The sequence below is a fragment of the Cetorhinus maximus genome, chromosome 14 (assembly GCF_964194155.1).
Source record: "Cetorhinus maximus chromosome 14, sCetMax3.hap1.1, whole genome shotgun sequence".
Lineage (NCBI taxonomy): Eukaryota > Metazoa > Chordata > Chondrichthyes > Lamniformes > Cetorhinidae > Cetorhinus > Cetorhinus maximus.
The window spans coordinates 41,617,312-41,644,403 of record NC_135892.1 but is presented as its reverse complement, the minus strand read 5'-3'; the positions used below and the strand labels follow the sequence as shown (position 1 = coordinate 41,644,403).

General features: G+C 42.2%; 1 protein-coding gene across 1 annotated transcript in view; it reads left to right on the top strand.

Moving 5' to 3' along the window:
* Positions 1-27,092, top strand: part of LOC144689615 (synaptojanin-2-like) — a 283,459-nt gene that overhangs the window by 194,459 nt on the left and 61,908 nt on the right. The window contains 5 exon segments of the mRNA XM_078556842.1: positions 973-1,131; positions 6,574-6,730; positions 9,322-9,433; positions 16,631-16,849; positions 21,328-21,406. Coding sequence (XP_078412968.1) covers positions 973-1,131; positions 6,574-6,730; positions 9,322-9,433; positions 16,631-16,849; positions 21,328-21,406 — 726 coding nt within the window.

The window sequence follows — 27,092 nt, the reverse complement described above, 5'->3', positions numbered from 1 at the left end:
CTCAAACTCCAGTCCTCCCCCAGCTCCAAGCTCCTTTCCTTCTCATCTCTATGAGCCCCAGTCCTCTCTGCCTCCCCGGGCCCCGCCCTCTCGGTCTTCCCAAGCTCCCATCCTCACTACTGCTCTGTTTTTCCAGAAACCCAGTCCTCTTTCCCTGTCCTCCCCAATCTCCTGTTGTCCCCCTCCATTCTGATTTCCTGTCATGTTTCTGTGCCCCCAACCCTGTCTCCTGCTTTTCTTCAAGCGAGTAACAAACTGATAGTATCTGGCTAGTTGCACCTGGGTGCAACATGAGGTGTGCATGTGCAATTGCATTGTGGGGTGAGGGTGTGGGCACAGGATGGTATTGAGGCTCCTACCCACACATGATGCCAACAATTACAGCAGAGATTTAATGGTGGTATTCAACATCTTGAAGGGCTTGGAAAGAGTAAATAGGAGAACGTGTTTTCAGTGGCAGAGAGTTGATAAGCAGGGTAGAGTACTGTAATTGACAAAAGAGCCAGAGGCAAGTGTGTTTTTTTCCCCCAGTGAATTGTGATCCGGAATGCACTGCCTGAAAGGGTGGTGAAAATTGATTCAATGATAACTTTCAGAGGGGAATTACACAAATACTTGAAGAGGAATAAATTGCATGGCTATTGGGAAAGGGCCAAGTCTTTCAAAGACCTCTCAGAAGCACATTGAGCTGAATTATCTTATCATATTCTATAAGACAGGAACTCTGATGAAGCTTGTACTTATTGGGCCTCACCATAAGAATATGCCAAAAGGGAGGAGTCCAGAGATGTTACTAATTTGTGGCTGGTGTCGAATCTCATCTTTACTGGAGACATGCAAAGATATGTTAATTCCCTGCTTCTCTATTTTTTTCACTTCAGAGGCATCCTATTACTCTCATAATTGATTTAAAACTCTATCCTATTTCTTCAATTTGGTTGCATAATATTTGATTTTGATTTCTTGTGATAGGGAAGGAATGTTTTCTCCCATGACTATGTGTTCTGGTGTGGTGATTCAAACTTCCGCATTGATCTTCCATATGAGGACGTCCTCAATCACATTAAGAGGCAGGACTGGAAAGCTCTTCAGGCCTATGACCAGCTACAACAACAGAAAACTGATAATAAAGTGAGTGCACAGAACAATGAGAAGGAAGAAAAATGGATTTGTTGTCATAGTGCAGGACTTTTATCCTATTGTAACAGTCACAGTTTCATAAAGAATATTGGATAAACCTATAAAAGCACTTCTGAAGTAAAATGAAAGGAATACGATGTTCTGGTGAAGAATATGTCAGGATTTGTATGTGAAATTAAGATTGAAAGGACAGCTAGCAGTTTTATTTAGAAGGACCTTATGCACTGGAGAAATCTGCATAATGACATAATTATGAGAACAAGGCTTAAGTGATTTGTAAACAACTGGATATATTATTCTCCATTGATTTATAATAATTTAGTGAAAGATATTTTCTTTAATTATATACAAAAAAGAGAATCCGCCTCAATATCCAAATCTGGTGTCATGGGTTTGAGCACATAATTACGGGTTCTTTTCAGTGTTTTCATCATCTTGTTCCAGTGAGTATTTGGCTTCTTGAATTCAAGCCTAATATTTCCACTGGTATATATTTGTTGATTAAGGCCTCTATTATGAATGATGGGCCGGGTCTTCTGAGGAGTGGCAGTCACTGCTGAATTGCCAGTCCGCTCCTATTTATCTACCCTACACTGGAGCTCCAGATTTTTCACCCGGACCTACGAACTGGGCCTTCTGAGAAATGTGGAGCATACCTGTTCTGCACGTCCTTTCCTCGTAGTGCAGGAGCATCAAGGGAAGCCAAGTCATGTCCCTTGTTACAGCACTGTCTGCTGTATTTTGGCAAATTTAAATGTCCTAAAGCCACTTTGAGAAGCTACGGAGAGAAGGTAAGTGTATATGGTAAGTGGGTGAGGGCATATAGTGGCAAGTGGGTGGGTAGGGTGGCAGGTAAATGGGTGAGGGGGTTGGGTGGGTGGGGGGTTTAGGAGGGTGGTTGGGATGGGTAGTCAGGGCTTTGGGCATTGTTGGGGGTTTGGAGTTGGGGGGTTGTTGGGTGGGAGGTCAGGGGCAGGGGGGATAGTTGGTTGTAGTCAGGTGGTCAAGGGTAGACGGTGGGGTTGGGAGGTAGTTGGGTGGGGGTAGTTGGGGATGGGGGTGCTAGTCGGGTGTTCGGGAGGGTGGGTAGTAACAGGATCAGTAGTATAGTCACCCAGGAGTTGGAACTGATTTTTTAATCCTTATTACTTTTCCTGTGTAACTGTTCTGGTATGTCAGAACTATTCAAAGTTTCCGGTTTTAACTCAGAGTTTCAGAGGGTTCCAGATGCAGGGTAATTGCCCAATGGAAGTTGAAACTTTCTGGGCAATTCCCAGGGAGCGCTTGCATTAGGATGTCTGAGGAGTCCCCCAGCGCATCCTCCAGGGTATGGCTACCTGGAGACTGGAAGATCTGGGCCAATATTTACATACTAATGCAAAAAGCAGTTCCGGATCAGTAAATGCAATGAAGAAATAAGAAATTTACAAATGGATATGGACAGGTTAGGTGAATGGGCCAAAATTTGGCAGATGGAGTTTAACATGGATAAGTGTGAGGTTATTCATTTTGGTCGGAAGAATAAAAAGGCAACTTATTTAAATGGAAAGAAACTTCAGAATGCTTCAGTGCAGAGGGATCTGGGTGTCCTCATGCATGAATCGCTGAAAGCTAGTATGTAGGTACAGCAGGTAATAAGGAAGGCAAATGGAAATTTGGCATTTATTGCTAAAGGAATAGAGTATAAAAATAGGGAAGTGTTGTTGCAACTATACAAGGCATTGGTGAGATTGCACCTGGAGTACTGTGCACAGTTTTGGTCCTCTTACTTGAGGAAGGATGTAGTTGCACTGGAGGCGGTTCAGAGGTTCACTAGATTGATTCCAGAGATGTGGGGCTTGTCTTTTGAGGAGAGATTGAGCAGTTTAGGCCTTTACTCGCTAGAGTTTAGAAGGATGAGAGGAGATCTAATTGAGCTATATAAGATGCTAAAGGGAAACGACAAAGTAGATGTGGAGCGGATGTTCCCCCTTGAGGAGCATTCTAGAATGAGAGGCCATAGTTTTAGGCTAAGGGGTGGTAGATTTAAATCAGAGATGAGGAGGAATTACTTTTCTCAAAGGGTCGTGAATCTGTGGAATTCACTAGTCAGAGTGCAGTGGATGCTGGGACGCTGAATAAATTTAAGTAGGAGAGAGACAGATTTTTAATTAGTAATGGGTTGAAAGGTTATGGGGAGAGGGCGGGAAATTGGTGTTGAGGCCGAAATGAGATCAACCATGTTCGTGTTGAATGGCGGGGCAGGCTCGAGTGGCTGAATTGCCTACTCCTGCTCCTAGATCTTATGTTCTTATGTTCTAAATGGGGAGGGGCCTTGGCCAAACCCAGAAGAAAACTTAACAGGTTGGATTTGATTTCATCTTGAATGATTGATTAGATATTTCCTTCTGGGTTTTGCATCTGCAAGCTGTGTAGTGATGCATGCCCACAGGACACGATGTCAAGTTGATTATTTACAGGGGCAATACAAAAATGGAGTTTGGAGGAGCCAGGAGGTATTTAACATGAATTCTCAAAGAGGAAGGCCAACAATCCCAATTTAGTGATGTTTCCCTTGAATTACTGCCTGGTGCAGTCATGAGCAATGAGAGGAAGAAATCTATTGCTATAACCGAGAGGCATGATTAAAGGTGGCCAAGCAAAAGCATTGTACCCTGATCATGGATTCAGTGTAGAAGCAGCTTAATGGACCTAACCAACTTCATACCTTTCCCATTATTTCATCCTGAGTGCCAACTTGTCCTTTTGCTTGCTTCATGATGAATGTGAACATATGATGGGACTCATGAGACAGATGTGCAATGGGCGTAGGAATAGCCAAGGGAGTGGTTTGTGCAATGCTTGGAGCTAGCGATGGTGATGGTGGTGGGAGCCAGCCGGAGGATTCCTTTTTGAATCTTTTATTGTACAAGCCATTAGTTGAACCTTCAAGCTATTAGGACACCCTGGGCAGCAATATACATAGCTGGTCTAGTCAGGCATGAGTGCCATGTCTTGATTGTGCTCAATGTCCTCCTCCCCTTCCTCTTCAGTGTTCTTACCATCAGAAGATGGGTGATGAGCATCTTTGTCATCCTGCACCTCTAATCGTGTAATGTCATGCAGGATGCAGCTTTCCACTATGATTACGAGATGCTTGCTGGTGAGAACTCAAAAGCCCCTTGAGACCTAGCTAGGCATCTGAAATGCATTTTCAATATGCTGATGGCTTGCTTGCTCACCCAATGGTGATGTGGCTCTCATTGTAACATTCTTGACCTCATTTGTGTGGCTCTTCACAAATGTTCATAAGTCAGGTTTCAGGGAATATCCCTGTCACCCATGAGCCAGTATTTAATTCTGCTTCCTGTTTTAAGTAGCCTTGTAATGGCTGGCTGCAGCATTGTAACAGCTCCCAGGGAATCTGCCACACTCCTGCATGAACCTCTTCTTGTAGTTGCACAGCAGCTGTTCATTGATGGAATGTTAATAAAACCTCCCATTAACCTGGTAGTCCTCAGATTACTACCTGTACAATTGATGACACCCTGTACCTACGGGAAGTCAGCCAGGATGTGAATCCAGCTACCAGCTCATTCTGGCTATTGTTGTCAGAGAGGAAGTTGGTATGAATTAACGTCCTGCCAAGCAACCCACCTGTGACCTGCCTTATACATTTATGTGCAGCTGACTAAGGGCCACTCAAAAAAGCAACATAGGCCAGGATTTTGCAGGGTCCTGTTGAGCAGGAAGGGGTGGGGGAGGGAAGGGGGTAGTAAGTTGTGGGGCGCCCATAGAATCGGTTGGGTGGGTGGGGGGATATCACATCCATCACTTTCTTGCTGCCGAGACATTTTACCAGCGGTGGGGAAGGTGGCGGGCGGATGGTCCTACTGCACTTAGACCGATTGAGAGCCTTAAGTGGCCAACTAAGGGCTACTTAAGGAGCTCTTCCCACCATTGCTTTGCCAAGTGATGAGACTGCCATGTAACCCTGGCTACCTCCTTGCAGGCTTGAGGATAAGCCCTCCTGATTGGGTACCCTGTGCTCCACAGAGGGTACCCCGGTGGCAAAGGTCCCTCCCACCGGAAAATCACCTCCCCCCACCCTGATGAATGACCCACTCCCCACCCCCCCCACCCTCCCCACCTCCGCCAGGGACTGCCTGATTGGCCTGAGTGAGCCTGATCCAACTTAGCTCCGTTGAGGTACCCTCTATGTGGTTGGTCCTGGCCAGCTGCAGACCCAGCAGTGGCCACTGCTACCAGTGGTGCTACCAGGACTGAAGAGCTGCTGGCCTTTCAATTGGCCAGCAGCTCTTAGGGGTGGGACCTTTTCCCTTAAAGGGACAGAAGCCCCTACTGCAGGCAGTTAACTACCTAATGAATGTAAAATGCAGTTGCAGCTTCCATGACTGGTCGAGGCAGAGTTGCCCCTGATTTTCTGGCTGGTGAGTTTGAGCTTACACTGCCGCCTTGTAAAATCCTGACCATAGGATTAGGAGAAGATCATTCAGCTGCTTGAGTATGTTCCAGTATTCAGTGAGATCATGATTATCTTAACTCTATCCACCCACCTTGGATCTATATCTTTTTATATCTTGCGCTAGTAAAAAACTAACAATCTCAAGTTCAATATTATTAATTGAGTTTGTATCTACTGCCTTTTGGGGAGTGCGATCCATGCTTCCAACACCCTTTTGTGTGAAAAAGTATTTTCCAAGTTCTTCACTGAGTGACCTGGCTCTGATTTTTTGAGGTTACGTCACCTTATCCTAGACTCCCTCGCTAGCAGAAAACATTTCCATCTACCCTTTCAATAGCCTAACAATGCCAAACAAATCACCCTAAACTCTCCATATTCCAGGAAATATAAATCTAATGTAATCTTTCCTCATAATATAACCCATGAAACCCTGATATCATCCTGGTGAATCAGTGCGGTAATCCTCCCAAGGGCAATATAGACTTTAAGGTGCAGTGCTCAGAATTGTACCCATGCTCTGGATCTGATTTAACCAGGGCTTTGTATGACTGAGGGAAGTGCCTTGCCCGTTGTATTGCAGCCCTCTCATTATAAAGGCTAACATTCCATTAGCTTTTTGACTATTTGTTCCTCTAGCTTTGCACCGTTTAGAAATTACTCAATCTATCCTTTTTTGCTGCAACATATGCCTTGAAGTGCATCAGTGGTTTCCAGATTATTACCAGTTTTGTAACTAGCCAGCTGATATGTAAACCTTAATGTTGTGCAATTCTCAGTACGAACTTTACATTCAATGAGAAATGTATGCAATACCGTTAAACTGCTGAGTTTCAAAGATAGCAGCAGTCAGCTTTCCTGACACAGTTTGGCTCAAAGAGCTTTCTTGTACACTTCAAGAAGAATTATTTTTTAAAGTTTGATTTATTAATGCTATTTTAATTTTAAATAAAATTTATTTTTTCATTTAGATTTTTAAAGATTTCTTTGAAGGCACCATCAACTTTGCACCAACATACAAATATGATGTGGGAACAGCTATTTATGACAGCAGTGACAAATGCAGAACTCCTGCTTGGACTGATCGAGTGCTGTTGTGGAGAAAAAAATCACCCTGTGATACATTGGGTATGATCATAACAAAAGTCAAACTTTAATCCAGCAGTAGCTAAAGTTATGTATTGTCTACATTGCAAAGAAATAACACTTATAATAGGCGCAACATTTATCTTGGCAGAGTGTTCAGGCCACAAGACAGTTACTTCCACCAGAGGATAGAGCCAATTTATCCATATATAAACCTTTTTAAAAGGTGTATATATTTGTTCTTATGGCTGACTGTTTAGGTAAATATAGAGCAGATTTAATTGGATTATGTAAATACTAGTGCTTAATTTAACACACACTTACTGGATGAGCAATTACTCGCTTGGTAGTACAGAACTTGAGTATTGCTAAAAAAAGAGACATGCTATTGAAGCATTTCACCCTGCATTCATCAGGACAGATGCAAGAATGCCAAATTTCAAAGGAAACAACAATTTATATCGCATGAGAAAAAAATGTGCTGATTGGTTGGCAACTTGGCTTTGATTGGTAGCAATTATATTTTTCCTTTTAGCCCAAGTTCCCGCCCTCCTCTCCACTCATCTTCCATCTTCTCAAATAGTATGAATGCTGCTTGTGAATCAGGTGTTGCTGCATGTGGAGTTGAATACAGTTTTCTATCCAACTGAGTTAACATGCTTTGTTTTTGCATGCCATTTTATCTAGCAGGTCTTGGAAGAACTGATTCTGTTTCAGATTTCCTCCTTTTAACTCCTTGGGTATTAAACCGTGCTCTTGTTAATTCCTTTGAGGTTTTTAAGCAAACTGATAATACCTCGTATATATAAGACCATAAGACATAGGAGCAGAAGTAGGACATTTGGCCCATCGAGCCTGCTCCGCCATTCAATGAGATCATGGCTGATCTGATAATCCTTAACTCCATTTTCCTGCCTTTTCTCCATAACCCTTGATTCCCTTACTGATTAAAAATCTGTCTATCTCAGACTTGAATATACTTAACGACCCAGCCTCTACAGCCCTCTGTGATAAAGAACTCCACAGATTCACTACCCTCCGAGAGAAGAAATTCCTCCTCATCTTTGTCTTAAATGGGCGACCCCTTACTCTGAGATTATGCCCTCTGGTCCTAGACTCTCCCACATGGGGAAACAACCTCTCAACATCTACCCTGTCAAGCCCCCTAAGAAGCTTTTAAGTTTCAATAAGGTCACTTCTCAATTTTATAAACTCCAATGAGTACAGGCCCAACCTACTCAACCACTCCTCATAAGAAAATCCATCCATCCCTGGGATCAACCTAGTGAACCTTCTCTGGACTGCCTCCAATGCCAATATATCTTTCCTTAGATAAGGGGGCCAAAACAGTTCACAGTATTTTAGGTGTGGCCTTGTATAGTTTTCGCAAGACTTCCCTATTTTTATACTCCATTCCCTTTGAAATAAAGGCCAACATTCCATTTGCCTTCCCTATTACCTGCTGAACTTCTATGCTAGCTTTTTGTGATTCATGCACGTGGACCCCAATCCCCAAATCCCTCTTTGCTGCAGCTTTCTTTAGTCTTTCTCTATTTAAATAATATTCAGCTCCTGCATTCTTCCTGCCAAAGTGCATAACCTCACACCGCATTATATTCCATCTGCCAAGTTTTTGCTCACTCACATATCTATATTGCCTATATCCCTCTGTAGACTCTTTGTGTCATCCTCACTGCTTGCCTTCCCATCTATTTTTGTGTCATCCGCAAACTTCGCGATAGTACATTCATTTCCCTCATCCAAGTCATTAACATATGTTGTAAATAATTGTGGCCCCAACACTGATCCCTATGGCACTCCACTAATTACAGGTTGCCATCCTGAAAATGCCCCCATTATCCCAACTATCTCTTCTATTAGTTAACCAATCCTGTATCCATGCTAATATACTGCCCCCCAACACCATGGGCTATTATCTTATTAAGTAGCCTTATGTGTGGTACCTTATCGAATACCTTTTGGAAATCCAAATATATTACATCTACTGGTTCCCCTTTATCTATCCTGCTTTTTCCCCCTCAAAAAATTCTAATAAATTTGCCAGGCATGATTTCCCGTTCATGAAGCCATGCTGACTCTGCTCTATTTTATTATGCATTTCAAAATGCTCTGCTATTACATTCTTTATAATACTCTAACATTGTCGTAAAGGTGGATGTTAAGCTAATTGGTCTATAGTTACCTGTTTTTTGTCTCCCTCCCTTTTTGAATAAGGGCATTATATTGGCAGTTTTCCAATCCTCTGGGGCTTTCCCAGAATCTAAGGATTCCTGGAAGATAACTACCAGTACATCCACTATCTCTGTAGCTACTTCCTTTAATATCCCAGGATGCAATCCATCAGGCCCAGGGGACTTGTCGGCTTTAGCCCCATTAGTTTCCCTAGTACTTTTTCTCCAATGATAGTTATTGTATTTATTATGTCTATGTGCAATGTTGCCTCCCTCAGATGTAGCCACAAGCGTAAAAAATTCCTAAAACGAAACAGAATAATTATTTCCCATTAAATGAATAATGCTGTTAATTTAATCATGGCAATAAGTTAACTTTGATTTTTAAGTGATGAATGATCTACAATGTTTGTTCAATATTTTCAATTTACTGCATTTCAGGTATAGATTTAAATGGGTCTGAATATGAAGCAGAGACAAAGGTCAAGAACATGTGGACTCCAGGTGATCTGCTGTATTATGGGAGAGCAGAGTTGAATGCCTCTGATCATAGGTGTGTGATTATGACCCTGTTTTACTATGGATGTCAAGATAGTTGAGTTTGCAATTAGCAGATTTGTATCGTGGAAAATATTTTATGCACAAAAATGAACCTATTGCAAGTAGTCCTTGCAGTTAATGTGTTTTCATTATTCAGAGAAGCATGAGAAGTTGGTATAAATTAAGATATTACTGTTCATCTTTGGCTTTCTTCAGTGCCCATGCATGGGGGTAGATCTGGTTGGCTAAGTATCATAGTCAAGTGGGGATTCTACTGAATATTGAAAGAATAAAAGGTGTCCAAACCTATTAGCATGTTAAAGGATGGTGCATTATTGATTGTCTGCTTCAAGATGTTACCAACATATGTAGTAAAATGCTATATCCTATCACAGAATCACACAGTACAGAAGAGGCCCTTCGGCCCATCGAGTCTGCACCGACACGTGAGAAACACCTGACCTACCTACCTAATCCCATTTACCAGCACTTGGCCCATAGCCTTGAATGTTATGATGTGCCAAGTGCTCATCCAGGTACTTTTTAAAGGATGTGAGGCAACCGGCCTACACCACCCTCCCAGGCAATGCATTCCAGACCATCACCACCCTCTGGGTAAAAAAGTTTTTCCTCACATCCCCCCTAAATCTCCTGCCCCTCACCTTGAACTTATGTCCCCTTGTGACTGACCCTTAAACGAAGAGGAACAGTTGCTCCCTGTCCACCCTGTCCATGCCCCTCATAATCTTGTACACCTCAATCAGGTCGCCCCTCAGTCTTCTCTGCTCCAATGAAAACAACCCAAGTCTATCCAACCTCTCTTCAAAACTTAAATGTTTCATCCCAGGCAACATCCTGGTGAATCTCCTCTGCATCCTTTCCAGTGCAATCACATCCTACCTATAATGTGGCAACCAGAACTACACACACTACTCCAGCTGTGGCCTCACCAAGGTTCTATACAACTCCAACATGATCTCTCTACTTTTGTAATATGTATTGTTTTATTTTATTATATTAATATATTAAAAATCTTTGTATGCACTCATTTCCTGTCCACAAACCTCACTTTCTGTTATCACGTTTTTGGTCATGCTCTTTTGTCTAAATCTTAGTGTTTCAAATGCCAGTTATAATGGCAATTCCATTGAAAAACAGAGCCCGGTGGCAGTGTAGTTGCAAGCAGCAGTCTTAAGGTGGTGGTGTAGCTCTACTAGATCCTCTGACACACAATAATACCACAGTTCTACTATTAGATATGCAAATTCTCGCTTATAGTGTAAATGTAACATTTATTTCTTGTCATGCATTTTTATCTTGCTATTTATACTCAAAAAGACAAGTAATGAGCTAATTTAAATATTTTTCTCCATGGAAAATTTCTCCCTTAGCTTTTTTGGAAGAAATTAATTCTTCCCTTTTTTCAATCACAGTATTACAAGTTAAATATGTAATTTTTTTACAATTTCTTTTCAACTGGTGGACTAGTTTGCATATGAGCCATAGATAGAAAGAGCCTGATTGCCAGACTGAGGGAGGGAGAGATACAGATAAAGTGTGAGAAAATTAGTATGTATTAGGGACAGAATGAGACTTTAAGGGAGAACAACAATATAAGAAGGATGTTAGAGATCGGGTGACCTATTATGATTTCAGGAGTTCTACATGGACATACAATTGCTCTGAGTCATCTTTTTCCTATAGGGTGTTCACTTAGCTTAACAAGCCTGATTAAGCATGAAACATCATAAAGGGTCACTGACCTCAAAAGTTAGCCCTACCTTCCTCTTTCCACAGATGCGGCCTGACCTGCTAATTGTTTCTAGCATTTTCTGTTTCTATCACAAGTATGCTCAGATGATCCATGAGCCAACCCATAGGAAACAGAAATATGAAAAACATAAAAACATGGAAAATCTACAGAACAGAAGGAAGCCATTTGGCCTATCGTATCCACGCCGCTGAAAAAAGATCTACCCAGCCTAGTCTCACTTTCCAGCTCTTGGTCAATAGGCTATGACACCTCATGTGCATGTCCAAGTGTTTTTTTTAAATGTGATGAGGATTTCTGCCTCTACCACTCTTTCAGGCTGTGAGCTCCAGACTACACCATCCTCTGTGTGAAAAGATTTCCCTTCAACTCCTGCCAATTACTTTAAATCTATGCCCCCAATTATTGACCTCTCTACTAATTGAAGTCCTTTTGTTTTATTCATACCTTGGATATAAGCATTGCTAGCAAGGCCAATATTTATTGCTCATTCCTAATTGGACTTGAGATGGCGATGGTGAGCTGTCCTCTTGAATCACTAGAGTCCATGTAAGTAATTCCTGTTCAGTAGAAAGCTCCAGGTTTGACCTAGCAATGTTGAAAGAGTGACATATATGTCGATGTTGGGATCATCTCGGACTTAGTGGTGATGGTGTTCCCAGCACCTGCTACTCTTGTCTTTTTAGGTGGTGGAGATAACAGGTTTGACAGGCACCACCTTAGAAACATGGGCAAGTTGCTGTACTGCATTATGTAGGCAGAATAAGCAACCACTGTGTGCTGGCGGTGAAGCAAGTGGGTGTTTAAGGTGGTAAATGGAATGCTGATCAAGCAAGCAAATTGCGTTGTCCTGGATGATGTTGAGCTTTTAAAGTGTTGTAGCTGCACCCATTCAGGCACATGGAGAGTATTCCATCATATTCCTGATTTTTGCCTTGTTTATGGTAGACTGGATGTGGGGAGTCAAGAGGTGAGTTACTCACTGCAGAAATCCTAGCTTCTGACCTACTCTTGTGGCTGGTTCAGTTGAGACTCTGGCGAATGGTGACCCGTGGATGTTGATGGTGGAGGAGTAGGAGAGGGAATTTGATGATGGTAATGCCATTGGATATCAGAAGCAGGTGGTTGGACTCTCTCTTGTTGGAAATGGCTATTGCTTGGGTGGCACAATGTTACTTGCATCTTTTTAGTCCAAGCCTGAATGTTGTCCAGGTCTTTCTGCATGTGGGCATGGATTCTTCATTTTCTGAAGAATCACAGTGCAGAAGAGGCTCTTCAGCCCATCGAGTCTGCACCGACACATGAGAAACACCTGACCTAGCTACCTAATCCCATTTACCAGCACTTGGCCCATAGCCTTGAATGTTATGACATGCCAAGTGCTCATCCAGGTACTTTTTAAAGGATGTGAGGCAACCCACCTCCACCACCCTCCTAGGCAGTGCATTCCAGACCGTCACCACCCTCTGGGTAAAAAAGTTTTTCCTCACACCCCCCCTTAAACCTCCTGCCCCTCACCTTGAACATATGCCCCCTTGTGACTGATCCTTCAACTAAGGGGAACAGCTGCTCCCTTTCCACCCTGTCCATGCCCCTCATAATCTTGTACACCTCGATCAGGTCGCCCCTCAGTGTTCTCTACTCCAACGAAAACAACCCAAGTCTATCCAACCTCTCTTCATAACTTAAATCTTTCATCCCAGGCAACATCCTGGTGAATCTCCTCTGATGCAAGAATTCCAAATGCAACTGACTGCTGTGCAATCATCAACAATCAGTCCCACATCTGACATTATGATGGAGGGAATATCTTTGATGAAATAGCTGCCCATGTAGCAATGTCCATGGCAGTCAAGTACATCTTACTTTTGGACGTCAGCTTTTTTTTGTTATATTGGGATCAAATCTGCAATTACGCCTGGAACTGAGTGGTACTGGCAGAACCCAAACTGTGAATTGGTGAGCAGATTGTTAGTGAGCAAGTGCTGTTTGATAGCATTGTTGATGATTCCTTCCCTCACTTTGCAGTTGATGGAGATTAGGTTGATAGGATGGTAATTGACCAAAGCAGAATTGGTCTTGCTTTTTGTGGCCTGGACATTCCTGGGCAATTTCCCAACTTGTTGGGTAGATTCCAGTGTTGTGGCTGTACTGGAACAGCTTGGCTAGAGATGCAGCTTGTTCTGAAGCATGCGTCTTCAGCACTGCAGCCAGGATGTTGTTGGAATCAGTGTCTCTTGCTGTATCCAGTGTATTCAGTTATTTCTTGATATCACCTGGAGTGAAACGAATCATCTGAAGACTGGAATTTGCAATACTGAGGATCTCAGGAGAAGGATCACCCACTTGGCATTTCTGTCTGAAAACAGTTGTGAGCGCTCCAGCCTTGTCTTTTGCACTGAAACAATGAACTCTAACATCATTGAGAATGGGGATTTTCATGGATCCTGTCAGTTGTTTAATTGTCCACCACCATTCATGACTGGATATGGCAGGACTGCAGACCTTTGAGTTGAAATGTTGACTTGTTAGATTCTTTAGTTTTATCTATAGCATGGTGATTTTGTTGTTCAGCATGCATGCAGCCCTCCATTGTAACTTTATCAGCTTGGTACTTCATTTTCATGCCTAATGCTGCTCTTGCCATGTCATTCACTTCTACAGGGTTTGTCATCTTTTTTTCATGACGGTGGAGGAGTGAATGATATAACAGGTCGTGAGGTTGTAGGTTGTTATGCAATACAATGCTGCTGCTAATGGCCAAGACTGCCTCATGGAAGCCCAGTTTAGAGTTATTAGACCTATTCTTGATCTATCCCAGTTAACACAATGTTAATGCCACATGATTCATTGGAGGAAGTCCTCATGGACAGATACCTCAGTTACAGGTGGATTGGGAAGGATGAAGTCAAGTAGGTTTTTTCCCTAGTGTTTGTTCTTTTGCCACCTGCTGCAAGTCCATTCTGGCAGAGATGTCCTTCAGGACTCTATCATCTCAGTCAGAAGTATTACAACTTTGCTACTGTTGGGGATGGATAATGAAGACCTCCAGCCAAGGTATATCCCGGCCCTTGCTACCCTTAGTGCTTCTTCCAGGTGATGTTTAGGCCAAACGTGGGCAAAAGGACCTCAATGCAGATTACCATCTACTGGGCTGGGTGTGCCTTTGTGGTGTTCAATTTGATGCTGAGATTGGAGCCGAGTGCTCCATCTGAGTTTGTTCCTCGTAGCAATTTGATATTACTGAGCGACTTGCTGGGTCCCTTCAGAGGGCAGTTAAGTGTCAGCCATATCGGTGTGGGACGAGAGTCATGTACACTCCAAAATGGGTAAGAACGACAGATTTCCTTCGTTAAAAGATATTAGTGAACCAGTTGGGTTTTTGCAACAATTCAACAGCTTCATGGGATTTTTACTTTTTCTCCATGTATATCGAATCCAGGTATATAATGTGAATCAAATCTGCAGCTTTGGATTACTAGTCAAGTAACATATACACTATACTACCATACCATACTGTTTATAAAGTATTTTAAAGGCATCTTTGAGAATATCACTGTTTCTACACAGTTGCATGACTACTTTAACACCTTGATCTATTACTGTCGTCTTGTAATTTGGATGTGAAGATATTACTGGGTATCAAACCAGTATACCCTGCAAATTTGTGCAACACAATATCATAATCAAGGCGTAATGCTCATTTCTCAGGGAGATGAAGAGTTCTGAAAATGAAAAATAAAGAAATGAAAAATAAAATGTTAAAAAAACATACCCCCTCATGTGACAGAGTCACATGAGCAGGAACATGTTATTAATGAAATGTTAAAATTTTTATTTTATTTGTAGTTGCTGTTGGAAACCTCATCCCGCCCGTAGATGAGGTTTTGTAAAACGTGCAAAGGCCGCTTGGCTTTTTCGCCTGCCCACCAACTATAAGGTTGGACAGGCAGTGAAAAATTACATTTAATTGGGACTTTAATGGCCTTACTAGGCCTGTTAATTATTAGCGGCCATACTGCCAACTCCGACCGAAATATTGCGTGAGTGTGCGATGACGTTGGGACGCTTGCCCGATGTCATCGTGTGTCATTTTACACTTGTTGGGGTCAGGCGAATGCCGATGAGCTAAAAATTCTGGCCATAAAGTTCTGATAATCTAATAAAGCTCTTACTCATACATACTTCATGGTGAAAAATCTCCCATTCAAAACTTTTAAATCTCCTCAAGCAGTTAATCTCTTACAAAAACAAACGTCTATTCAGTCCCCACATCAAAGACTGCTAATCCTTTAGTTGCCTCTTTAAACTGTCAAACCATGAACTCAACACCTGCAGAGATAATTTTAGGGTTTGCGACTCAGCCAAGCATTCATAATGACATCATAATAGACCTTGGAGGAATGTCAGCAAATAATTCTTTAAATTGCACAACCAGATGGTCATGTTTTTGCTAACCTACACCAGATGGCCTGCCAATTAAAGCAACCCAGCAGAGCGTTTTTAAAAATCTTACTGACAGCTTAAAGCTTTTTCTTTCATGTTTAAAGAACAGAGATTTAAAAAACTTAAGATTGTGACACTTAAATAGACCTTATCTGCCGTTCAAGAACACTTGATTCCATCAATTTATGATTCCATACTGTAGGTTAAGACCCTTGGAACAGCTAATATTGGGTCTGTTTGGACTTGACACTAAGTGCAAATGGCCCTGTTGAGGTCAGGCTTCCCTCCTGTGTGAATCGCACCCTGCCCCGTCCCCTCTGCAGGCAAACATTTGACCTGTCAGAAATGGGAGTGGGACTTCTGCATCCAAATCCTGTCCATCATTTTAAAAGGTTCACGGAGTCAGGAAGACTCCGTGAAAATCCAGTTCTAAGTGATCATATGTTTATATAGGACTCGAGATTATTTGTGATATTTATAATTTATCCAAGTTTTAGGTTTTTGAATGCAGTGAGCACTGGTATACTGATGTATAAAAATGTTTCAATCTTCTGATGTTGCTATGAGAGTGCTATCACTGAGGCAGTGATGTTCCAACTTTTGGAAAACTCTACTGGTCAGTACAACCGAGTCACATTATACTTGTCTATCACCTTTGACCTTAGAAATTTGGCTTGTCGCTGTGCAGGTAAGTATGAATAGTGGCATTGACATCATTGATATCAGCTCTGGATCTGACACATTGCAAATCATCTTTGTTGGGTGTCTCTTTTTAGCAGAATTAACTGCCAGTGAATTATTTTCAGTATTTAAATCTGGCTGTGAAGAGGCTGTGATTTTTAAAGCACTGTAGGGAACGTTTTAAACTATGGTAATATTACAGTTAAAGCTTTGATGATGTTTACTTAAGTGTTAATGCATTCAGACCCGTTTTAATGTTGATTTTTCTTTTCGCATACTTTTACTATTCCCCTCTTCACAATTCAAATGCAGGCCTGTGTTAGCTATCTTCGAAGTGAATATTCAGGAAGTGGATATTTTTGCACGTGAGGAAGTGTTCCAAGAAATTACATCCTCTCAGGGGCCATCGGATGCCACTGTGGCGATATGTCTCAAAGGACCAACCAATGAAGAAAGGGAGGCATTTCCAGATGACCTAAGCAATGAAATAATTAATTGCTTTCAGAGTTATGGCACTATTTTATTGGTGAGGTAAGAAGTTGCTACCAGTCATAAACAACTGTGAAAATGTTGGTTCAATTTTATCTTAATCTTTTATCGAAACCTAGAGAAGAGCTTGGGCAAAAATGATCATTATTGATTGTTGTGCCATTACAAACAGGAATCTTTCTATTTATTGCATACCTCATTCAATTGTGAACAGCATGTTTAATAAAGACAAAAAGTGCTGGAAATATTCAGCAGGTCTGGCAGCATTGATGGAGAGAGAAATAGAGGCTGGAATTTTATTGACACTGCTGGGGTCCTCGATAATGAGCTGGGGGCAACCCCACTTCAGCCATTCGTGGGTGGCCTCCTCCGTGCTCAAAAAAGAGCCCCCGCCCCTTGCTCTGATCCTACAGGGAGGCCTTCAAGGTTCACCAGGCAGTCTCCACATGCAGCAGAGGGCTGTCTTCCGACTTCCCCACTGCTGGTAAAATGCCATGGCGGTGGGAAAGTGACTGCACCTTCCCTCACTACTTTATGGGGCCATCCATCTCCCAGACTGTTCCCAGAGGACTGGTAAAATCCAGCCCAGAGTTAACCTTCCAGTCAATGACCTTTCTTCAGAATGAATGGAATAGAGAATTATCGACCTGAAATGTTGGGCTGAGTTTTCATGGAGTCGTGACGACTCTGTGGAGATGTAAAATTGGTGGCCAGGACCCAATTCCAGGATTCCTGACACATTCCCAGCACCCCCAGTTTTCACCATTGCAGGTTCAGGGAGTGTGTGGGTTGTGAGTCCCAGCCTGCACATTCGACCTGGCTGGCTCCATTACAGGAATAGGCATGTCCTAGCGCTCTGCAATTTTTGTGGAGTTGGGCCATCTTTAAAGGACTAATGGTTTAGAGCACCTTAAGAGCTGTTGTGAACCATAGTCTTGATGAGGGAACCTTTTTGAAAGATAAGTTCAAAAGGTCTTACCCATACCCTCCATGCCAAGCTATGGCACTTCCATGCCCATGCACCCACTAAAACGCTCAGCCAAGAACGTATAATGAGGCTTGGCTGAGAGCTTAGATATCCATTAGACTATTGAAACAGCTATGCCTCACAGAAAACGGCTCTTGACGGCTCTTTTTCTCTGACCTATTCTGTCAATTGCACAATGTTTGTTTACACAAGCTAAAGAGGTTTCAAGTGTTTGCAGTTTCAGTTATTGATACTCTAAGGGGTCTGGATGACTGACACTTTTTGTAGAGCTGTAATGAAAGAAGTTATTTTTTAAGGAGTAGAAAGTTATGAATGAATGACTTTTTTTAAAGCTTTTTCACACATCCCATTGTTACTACAGGGCTCATTGGTTCTGTACAGAGTGTGTGGTGGATGAATGGCATGGAAGCACCATAGGTTGGCATGGAGGATATGAGGGTCCATTAGAGGTGGGTAGAGGGGGATAGCTTGGCACAAAGGGTATGTGGAGTCATGGGGGAGTAGGTGGCGAGCATGAGTTGGCATGGTTAGGGCATGGGGAGTGCCAGAGGTGAGGGCTAAAGGGTTGTTCTTTGTTTTTCTATTATTTATCACAACTGGGACGAAGGTGGGCCTTTTAAACAGCTTGCCTCTGCAATCGGCAGCCCCTTTGACTCCCTCTGAACTCTTTATGGGGGCAGCGGGCTCCATTCCTGTCACACACGCAACGAAAATCCGGTCTTTGCTGGCACTTTCTCCCAAGGCAGGTGGGTCGAGCAGTGGAATTTCCCAACTCTTCCTGCCTGTCCGTAGGATGAAAATTCAGCCTGTTAACTTTCTTTCTGTCCCCATAGCTGCTGCCATTCTTGCTGAATATTTCCAGAATGTTCTATCTTTGTAAAATTTCAAGCATCTATAGTATTTCTCTCTTGTAGCATGTTTAATAATGTTGTGTAACCTATTTCACTTTGACGGTTCTATATTTACCTTCATGTTGATAGATTCATAATGATAGATCAAGTAAATGGGAAAAACTGTGGAAAATTGATCTTAATGTAGTTAGATCTGAAAAGGATAGAACAGAGTACTTTTTAAATGGTGAATAACAGTTGAGGTACAAAGAGACTTAGGGGTCCAGGTACATAGAACATTAAACAGTCACAAACAGGGACAGAAAGTAATCAGAAGGCTGAATGGAATGCTAGCCTTTACGTCTAGAGGACTAGAGTACAAGGGGATAAAAGTCATGCATCAGCTATACAAAGCCCCGGTTAAACCACACGTGGAGTTCTGTGAGCAGTTATCGGCACCACATCTTCAGTAGAATATATGGGCCTTGGAAGGAATGCAGTGTAGATTTACTAGAAAGATCCCTGGACTCTGAGGGTTAAATTAGGAGGAGAGATTCCACAAACTTACTAGGGTTGTACTTTCTTTAATTAAGGTTAAAGAGTGATTTGATCAAAGTGTTCAAGATATAAAGGGAAACAGGGTTAATGAAGAGAAACTATTGCAATTGGTTGGAGAGTATAAGGATAAGGGGCAGGCCATTTAAGACTGAGATGAGGAGAAATTTCTTCACTCGAGGGTGGTGAATTTTTGGAATTCTCTACCCCAAAGGGCTGTGGAAGCTCAATCATTGAGCATGTTCAAAACAGAAACCTTGATTTCTTGACAGATTTCTGGAGACCAATGACATCAAGGAATATGAGGAGAGTGCGCAAAAGTGGCATTGAGGTAGATGATCAACCATGATCACATTGAATGGCGGAGCAGACTCAACAGGCCAAATGGCCTACCCCTGCTCCTATGTTCCTGCAAGATTAGGGGACATGATCTAAAAACTAGAGCCTGACCTTTCAGGAATGAAATTTATAAACACTTCTACACAAAAAGGGTGGTAGAAGTTTGGAACTCTCTTCTGCAAATGGCAACTGATGCTAGATCAATTGTTAATTTTAAATCTGAGATTTTTAGATTTTTGTTAACCAAAAGGTATTAAAGATATGGGGCGAAGGCAAGTATATAGAGTTAGGTCACAAATCAGCCATGATCTCATTGAATGGCTGAAGAGACTGGAGGAGCTAAATGTTCCTTTGTTCCTATGCGTTGCTAATGAATTCCTGTTGCCATGTATTGGAATTTTGAGCCTTTTTAAAAATTCATTCAGGAGATATGGGCGTAGCTGGTGAGGCCAGCATTTATTGCCCATCCTTAATTGCCCTTGAGAAGGTAGTGGTGAGCCACCTTCTTGAACCACTGCAGTCCATGTGGTGTAGGTACACCCACAGTGCTGTTGGAAAGGGAGTTCCAGGATTTTGACCCAGCAACAGCCAAGAAACGGCGATATATTTCCAAGTCAGGATGGTTGTGGCTTGGAGGGGCCTTGTGCTTCTTTCTAGGTGGAAGAGGTTGTGGGTTTGGAAGGTGCTGTCGAAGGAGGCTTGGTAAGTTGCAGCAGTGCATCTTGTAGATGGTACATACTGCTGCTACTGTGCGTCGGTGGTGGAGGGAGCGAATGTTTAAAGGGGTGGATGGGGTGCCAATCATCCAGGCCAATTTATCCTGGATGGGTTCAAGCTCCTTAAGTGTTGTGGAGCTGCACTCATCCAAGCAAGTGGACAGTATTCCATCACATGCCTGACTTGTGCCTTATAAATGGTGGACAGCCTTTGAGGAGCTGAGTTACTCGCTGCAGAATTCCCAGCCTCTGACCTGCTCTTGTAACCACAGTATTTATATGGCTGGCCCAGTTCAGTTTCTGGGCAATGTTAACCCCCGGCATGGTGATAGTGGGGGAATTCAGCGATGGTAATGCCATTGAATGTCCAGGGGAGATGGTTAGATGCTCTTTTGTTGGAAATCGTCATTGCTTGGCACCTGTGTGGTGCAAATGTTACTTGCCACTTATCAGCCCAAGCCTGAATGTTGTCAGGGTCTTGCTGCATATGGACACGGGCTGCTTCAGTATCTGCTTTCATTGTGTTAATAGCAACAGAGTCCAATGACATTGTTGACCTAAACCTTGTACACACAACTTCTAGGAAACTGAAAAGAATTTGCTGCAGTAGATTAATGTTATTGATGTGTTATTGTGTATTGTGACTGACTACCCTGTTCACAAGAATGCAAGAAATAGGACCAGGAGTAGAGCCCATTGAGCCTGCTCCACTATTCAGTATAATCATGGCTGATCTTATGCTTCAACTCCCGCCAACTTCCCACATCCCTTGATTCCCTGAGAGACCAAAAATCTGTCTATCTTAGCCTTAAATGTATTCAACGATGGAGCAACCACAACCCTCTTGGGTAGAGAATTCCAAAGATTCAAAACTCTTTTGAGTGAAATAATTTTTCCTCTTCTCTGTCCTAAATGATAGGCCCCTTGTGCTGGGACTTGCCTTTCAGGGTTTAGATTCCCGATCAGCAGAAACAATCTCTCAGCGTCAACATTATCGAATCGATCCTGATGTGAGCTGCATTTCTCACATTGGTTTTGCTAAAGACTGCTTGACATGGCGGTACAATAATTGTATTGCTATATTCCTGTTAGGTTTGATCATGGACAGATGCTGGTAACTTTTCAGGATAGCCGGATGGCTTTGAAAGTTTTGGATCTAGATGGAAAAAAGGTAAGTCTGGTTTGATGCAGAATGGTCTCCATTTTATGCCTCAGCACGTTGAATTAAAATGTGTCAATCATTTTAATCGTGCAGAAACTGAACTTATGAACGTGCTTTGTATGCGTGTGTATGAAGTACAACTTGTCACAATATGCCGACATTTTATCTTCTAGTCAGACACTTTTTAGCGTAATATGCAACTAATTAGTGATTCATCTGATCATAACATACACAACATAACAATCATTACTGTGCTGAGAATATATAGAATAAGCCACTGGAGCAATTTTAACTCCTTCCGCCCAGTGGAAATGGGACAGTAAAACTATTTAAATAAGATTTAGGACTCACTCTCTTTTTACTGCTTGGCTGCTGCTTTGCCCTACCTTAACAGCAGAGTTTTGTTAAGTGAGTCAGGTGCTGACCTAAGCACGCAGTAATCTCAATGTACTCAAATTGCATTTGATTAGAACCCCAAACCACTTCTAGCATGAAAAATAGGTGTCTGCTCTGCACTGAATCTGTTCAGTAAAACCTAGTGGAATGGTTTTCAAAACAATGAGACTAAGTGGCAACAAATCCCTAAGACCTGACGACCTGAATCTTGGGATTTTAAAAGAGGTGACAGCAGAGGTAGTGAATGCATTGGTTTTTATTTTCCAGAATTCCTTCGGTACTATTGGAAGGATTGCAAGGTAGCAAACATTATCCCACTATTTAGGAAAGGAGGAGGAGAGAAAATGGGGAACTATAGGCCAGTTAGCTGAAAATCAGTCGGAGGCAGAATGCTAGAATCTGTTACAAGAGGTGTGGTAACAGGGAATTTAGAAAATCATAATATAATTAAACAGAGTCAACATGATTTTGTGAAAGGGAAATCATGTTTGACAAATCTATTCGAATTTTTTGAGGATATGACTGGTAGGATGGATAAGGGAAAACAAGTAGATGTAGTACATGTATTTGGATTTTCAAAAAGCATTTGATAAAGCACCACAAAAGAAGTTATTGCACAAAATTGGGATTGGGATTAATATATTAACATGGATTGAGGATTACTTAATGGACATGAAGCAAAGAGCAGGAATAACTGGGACATTTTCAGGTGGATAGGTTGTAACTGCTGAGGTTTCACAAGGATCAGTACTTAGGCCTGAGTTGTTTACAATCTATGTTAATTTCTTAGATGAAGGGGGCTGACTGTAACGTAGCCAAGTTTGATGAGGAAACAAAGTTAGGTGGGAAACCAAACTGTGGGGAAGATACAAAGAGGCTGCAGAGGGATGTAGACAAGTTTGGTGTGTGGGCAACAACATGACAGATGAAGTACAATATGCTGAAGTGTGCAGTTATCTAATTTGGTTGGAAAAATTGAAAAAAAAATTTTTTTGATCAGTGAAAGATTAGGAAATGTATGCATTCAGAGGGACCTGGGTATCCTTGAACATTAATGATGGGAAGTTAACATGTAGGTACAGCAAACAATTGGGAAAGCAAATGGTATGTTAGCTTTTGTTACAAAGTGTTTGGAGTATAAGAGTAAAGAAGTCTCTCTACACTTATACAGGACATTGGTGAGGCTACAACTGGAGTAATGCATGTAATTTTGGCCTCCTTACCTAAGTAAGGACATTGTTGCAATACCTCTAGGGAAACTAAAGTTCATTAGATTAGTGCCTGGGATGAGGGAATTGTCCAAGAGGAAAGATTGAGCAGACTCGGCCTATATTCCCTGGAGTTTAGAAGAATGAGATCTAATTGAATAAAATTTATAAGAAGTTGACAGGGCAGATGTTGAAAGATTAGGCGATCATCGAGCACACAACTGAGCATTCCAAACACTTCTTTTGATGTCTGGATGGGTCTTGGTCTTGTTGCAGTACAAGCCCACGGAGTCTTCTGCATTGTGATGTGCTCTGCATCTTGCACAATCTCGCTATGCAAAGAGGAATGCACACAAATAAAGAACAATAATGGTGACCATAAGACAATTGAATTCACAGAATCACAGTGCAGAAGAGGCCCTTCGGCCCATCGACTCTGCACCGACACGTGAGAAACACCTGACCTACCTACCTAATCCCATTTACCAGCACTTGGCCCATAGCCTTGAATGTTATGACGTGCCAAGTGCTCATCCAGGTACTTTTAAAAGATGTGAGGCAACCCGCCTCCACCACCCTCGTAGGCAGTGCATTCCAGACCGTCACCACCCTCTGGGTAAAAATGTTTTTCCTCACATCCCCCTTAAACCTCCTTCCCCTCACCTTGAACTTGTGTCCCCTCGTGACTGCCCCTTCAACTAAGAGGAACAGCTGTTCTCTATCCACCCTGTCCATGCCCCTCATAATCTTGTATACCTTGATCAGGTCGCCCCTCAGTCTTCTCTGCTCCAACAAAAACGACCCAAGTCTATCCAACCTCTCTTCATAACGTAAATGTTTCATCCAAGGCAACATCCTGGCGAATCTTCTCTGCACCCCCTCCAGTGCAGTCACATCCTTCCTATAATGTGGCGACCAGAATTGCGCACAGTACTCCAGCTGTGGCCTCATTAAGGTTCTATACAACTCCAACTTGACCTTCCTACTTTTGTAATCTATGCCTCGATTGATAAAAGCAAGTGTCCCATATGCCTTTTTCACCACCCCACTAACATGCCCCTCTGCCTTCAGAGATCTATGGACACACAGGCCAAGGTCCCTTTGTTCCTCAGAACTTCCTAGTGTCATGCCATTCACTGAATACTTCCTTGTCAAATTACTCCTTCCAAAGTGTATCACCTCAAACTTTTCAGGGTTAAATTCCATCTGCCACTTATCTGCCCATTTGACCATCCCGTCTATATCTTTCTATAGCCCAAGACACTCAACCTCACTGTTAACCAGCCAGCCAATCTTTGTGTCATCCGCAAATTTACTAATCCTACCCCCCACATAGTCATCTACGTCATTTATATAAATGACAAATAATAGGGGACCGAGCACAGATCCCTGTGGTACGCCACTGGACACTGGCTTCCAGTCACTAAAGCATCCTTCTGTCATCACCCTCTGTCTCCTACAACTAAGCCAATTTTGAATCCACCTTATCAAATTACCCTGTATCCCATGTGCATTCGCCTTTTTTATAAGTCTCCCATGTGGGACCTTGTCAAAGGCTTTGCTGAAATCCATATAAACTACATCAACTGCCCTATCCTCATCTACACACCTGGTCACCTCCTCAAAAAATTCAATCAAATTTGTTAGGCATGACCTCCCTCTGACAAAGCCATGCTGACTGTCCCTGATCAAACCTTGCCTCTCCTTCAGATTGCACGTTAAGTTTGAAAACGACATATTCCAATTACAAACAAGAATTCAAAATGTTCAGCAAAATTATATTCCATTGATAAACAAAAAATCAGCATGAAAGATTCATCCATAGCTTACTAAGGAGGTTATGAATAGTATTAGATTAAAAAAAGAGCTTATAATTTTGCGAAGAATGTAAATGTGAAGATTGGGAGTGTTTTCGAAACTAGCAAAGGGCCACTAAAAAGTTGATGAAAAGGAAAAAAAAATAGAATGTGAATAAACTAGCCAGGAATATGAAAACAGATTCGTATACACAAAGGGAGTAACTAAAGCGACTTTTGGTTTCTTAGAAGCAGAGATATTAGAAATTATCAGGGGGTGTGAGGAGATACAGAGACATTGAACAAATATTTTGTGTCCATCTTCACAATAGAAAACACAAGTTTCATAACAGAAATAGAGGGTAACCTAGGGGCTAAAAAGAGTGAGGAAATTAAGAAAATTAATATCAGCAGAAAAAAATGTACCAGAGTGCAGCAAGGTAGCCTCAACTATTTACAATTTTTACTAATAACTTAGGCGAAGAAACAAAGGCTGGGATTTTGCAGTCCTGCTGCAGCATGTCTCCCCTAGCGGATGTGGTGAGCCATCTAAATCTCCATTGAGATAAAAACAAAAAACTACTGCGGATGCTGGAAATCCAAAACAAAAACCGGATTACCTGGAAAAACTCAGCAGGTCTGGCAGCATCGGCGGAGAAGGAAAGAGTTGATGTTTCGAGTCCTCATGACCCTTCAGCAGAACTGAATTTCTGCTAAAGGGTCATGAAGACTCGAAACGTCAACTCTTTTCTTCTCCGCCGATGCTGCCAGACCTGCTGAGTTTTTCCAGGTAATTCTGTTTTTGTTTTAAATCTCCATTGAGTTCAGCGGGACTGTAATATCCTGCAGGGTGGGAGGGACCATAAAATCCTGGCCAAAGAGTTTGCTGATGATACAAAGTTAGGTGGAAATGCAAGCTGTGAGGCGGACACAGAGAGTTTGCAAAGAGATGTCGACAGGTTAAGTGAGAAGGCAGCAAGGTGGCAGATGGAATATAATGTGGGGAAGTGTGAGGTTATTCACTTTGGTTGTAAGAATAGAAAAGCAGAAAATTTTTAAATCATGCAAAAGTTTGTAAATGTTAATGCTCACAGTGACTTGGGTGTATTCGCACAAGGAACACGAAGTTGGCATGCAAGTACAGCAAACAATTAGGAAAGCAAATGGCATATTGGCCTTTATTTAATGGGGATTGGAGTACAAGTATAAAGAAGTGTTGCTACAATTGAATGGGGCTTTGGTGAGACCACACTTGGAGCACTTGCAACTTGGTCTCCATATTTAAGGAAGAATATACTTGCATTGGAGGCAGTACAGTGAAGTTTACTACATTGGTCCTTGGGATGACTGGGTTGTCCTACAATTAAAGGCTGCATAAATTGGCTCCATAGTCTCTGGAATTTCGAAGAATGAGAGGCAATCTCATTGAAACATTCAAGATTATGAAGGAGCTTGACAGGGTCAATACTGAATGGTTGTTTCCTCTGGCTGGGGAACCTAGAACAAGGGGGCACAGTCTCAGGGTAAGGGGCTATTCATTTAAGACATAAGATGAGGAGAAATTCCCTCATTCAAAGAGTTGACGAGCAATATGCTCTTCTCCTACTCCTGTTTCTTATGGTTTAAGTTCCCTTATCCGATGAAGTGGAGAGAACTCGGACAAAGGCAAGGAGTAAAAGAAGAGCACAAAGACATCAGCATGGAGCCAGGTGTGGTCAGGATCAATTAATCCCCAAGCATTTTTTTTGCTTTACTCATTACCCTCAAATCTTCCCCAAACATTCTCCATATTAACAGTCCTTAGTGCCTCTCTACCTGTTATTAAATAGGAAAAAACCCCTAACCTCGGTGCCATATGCACGGCATCCTGACATTGCAGCTCACCCTCTACTTTAAAAGTACACTGCTTACAAATCTGACAAGCCAAAAGGGTAATTTTAATGGAAAGCACAAAAATAGTTTAAGTTTCACCCTCTTGCAACTATCCAGCACTAATATGAGGTGCACCCCCAGTGTCTTCAGCTTGGTTGGTTGATAAAGTGTGGACCCTTTATATACAAACATACAAACATAAAAATTAGGAGCAGGAATAGGCCATTCGGTCCCTCGAGCCTGCTCCGCCATTAAATAAGATCATGGCTGATCTGACTGTGGCCTCAACTTCACATTTCCACCTATCACCAATAACCTTTGACTCCCTTGTTGGTCAAGAATCTATCTATTCTTAAAAATATTCATTGACCCAGCCTCCACTGCTCTCTGGGGAAGAGAGTTCCAACAATTCATGACCCTCTG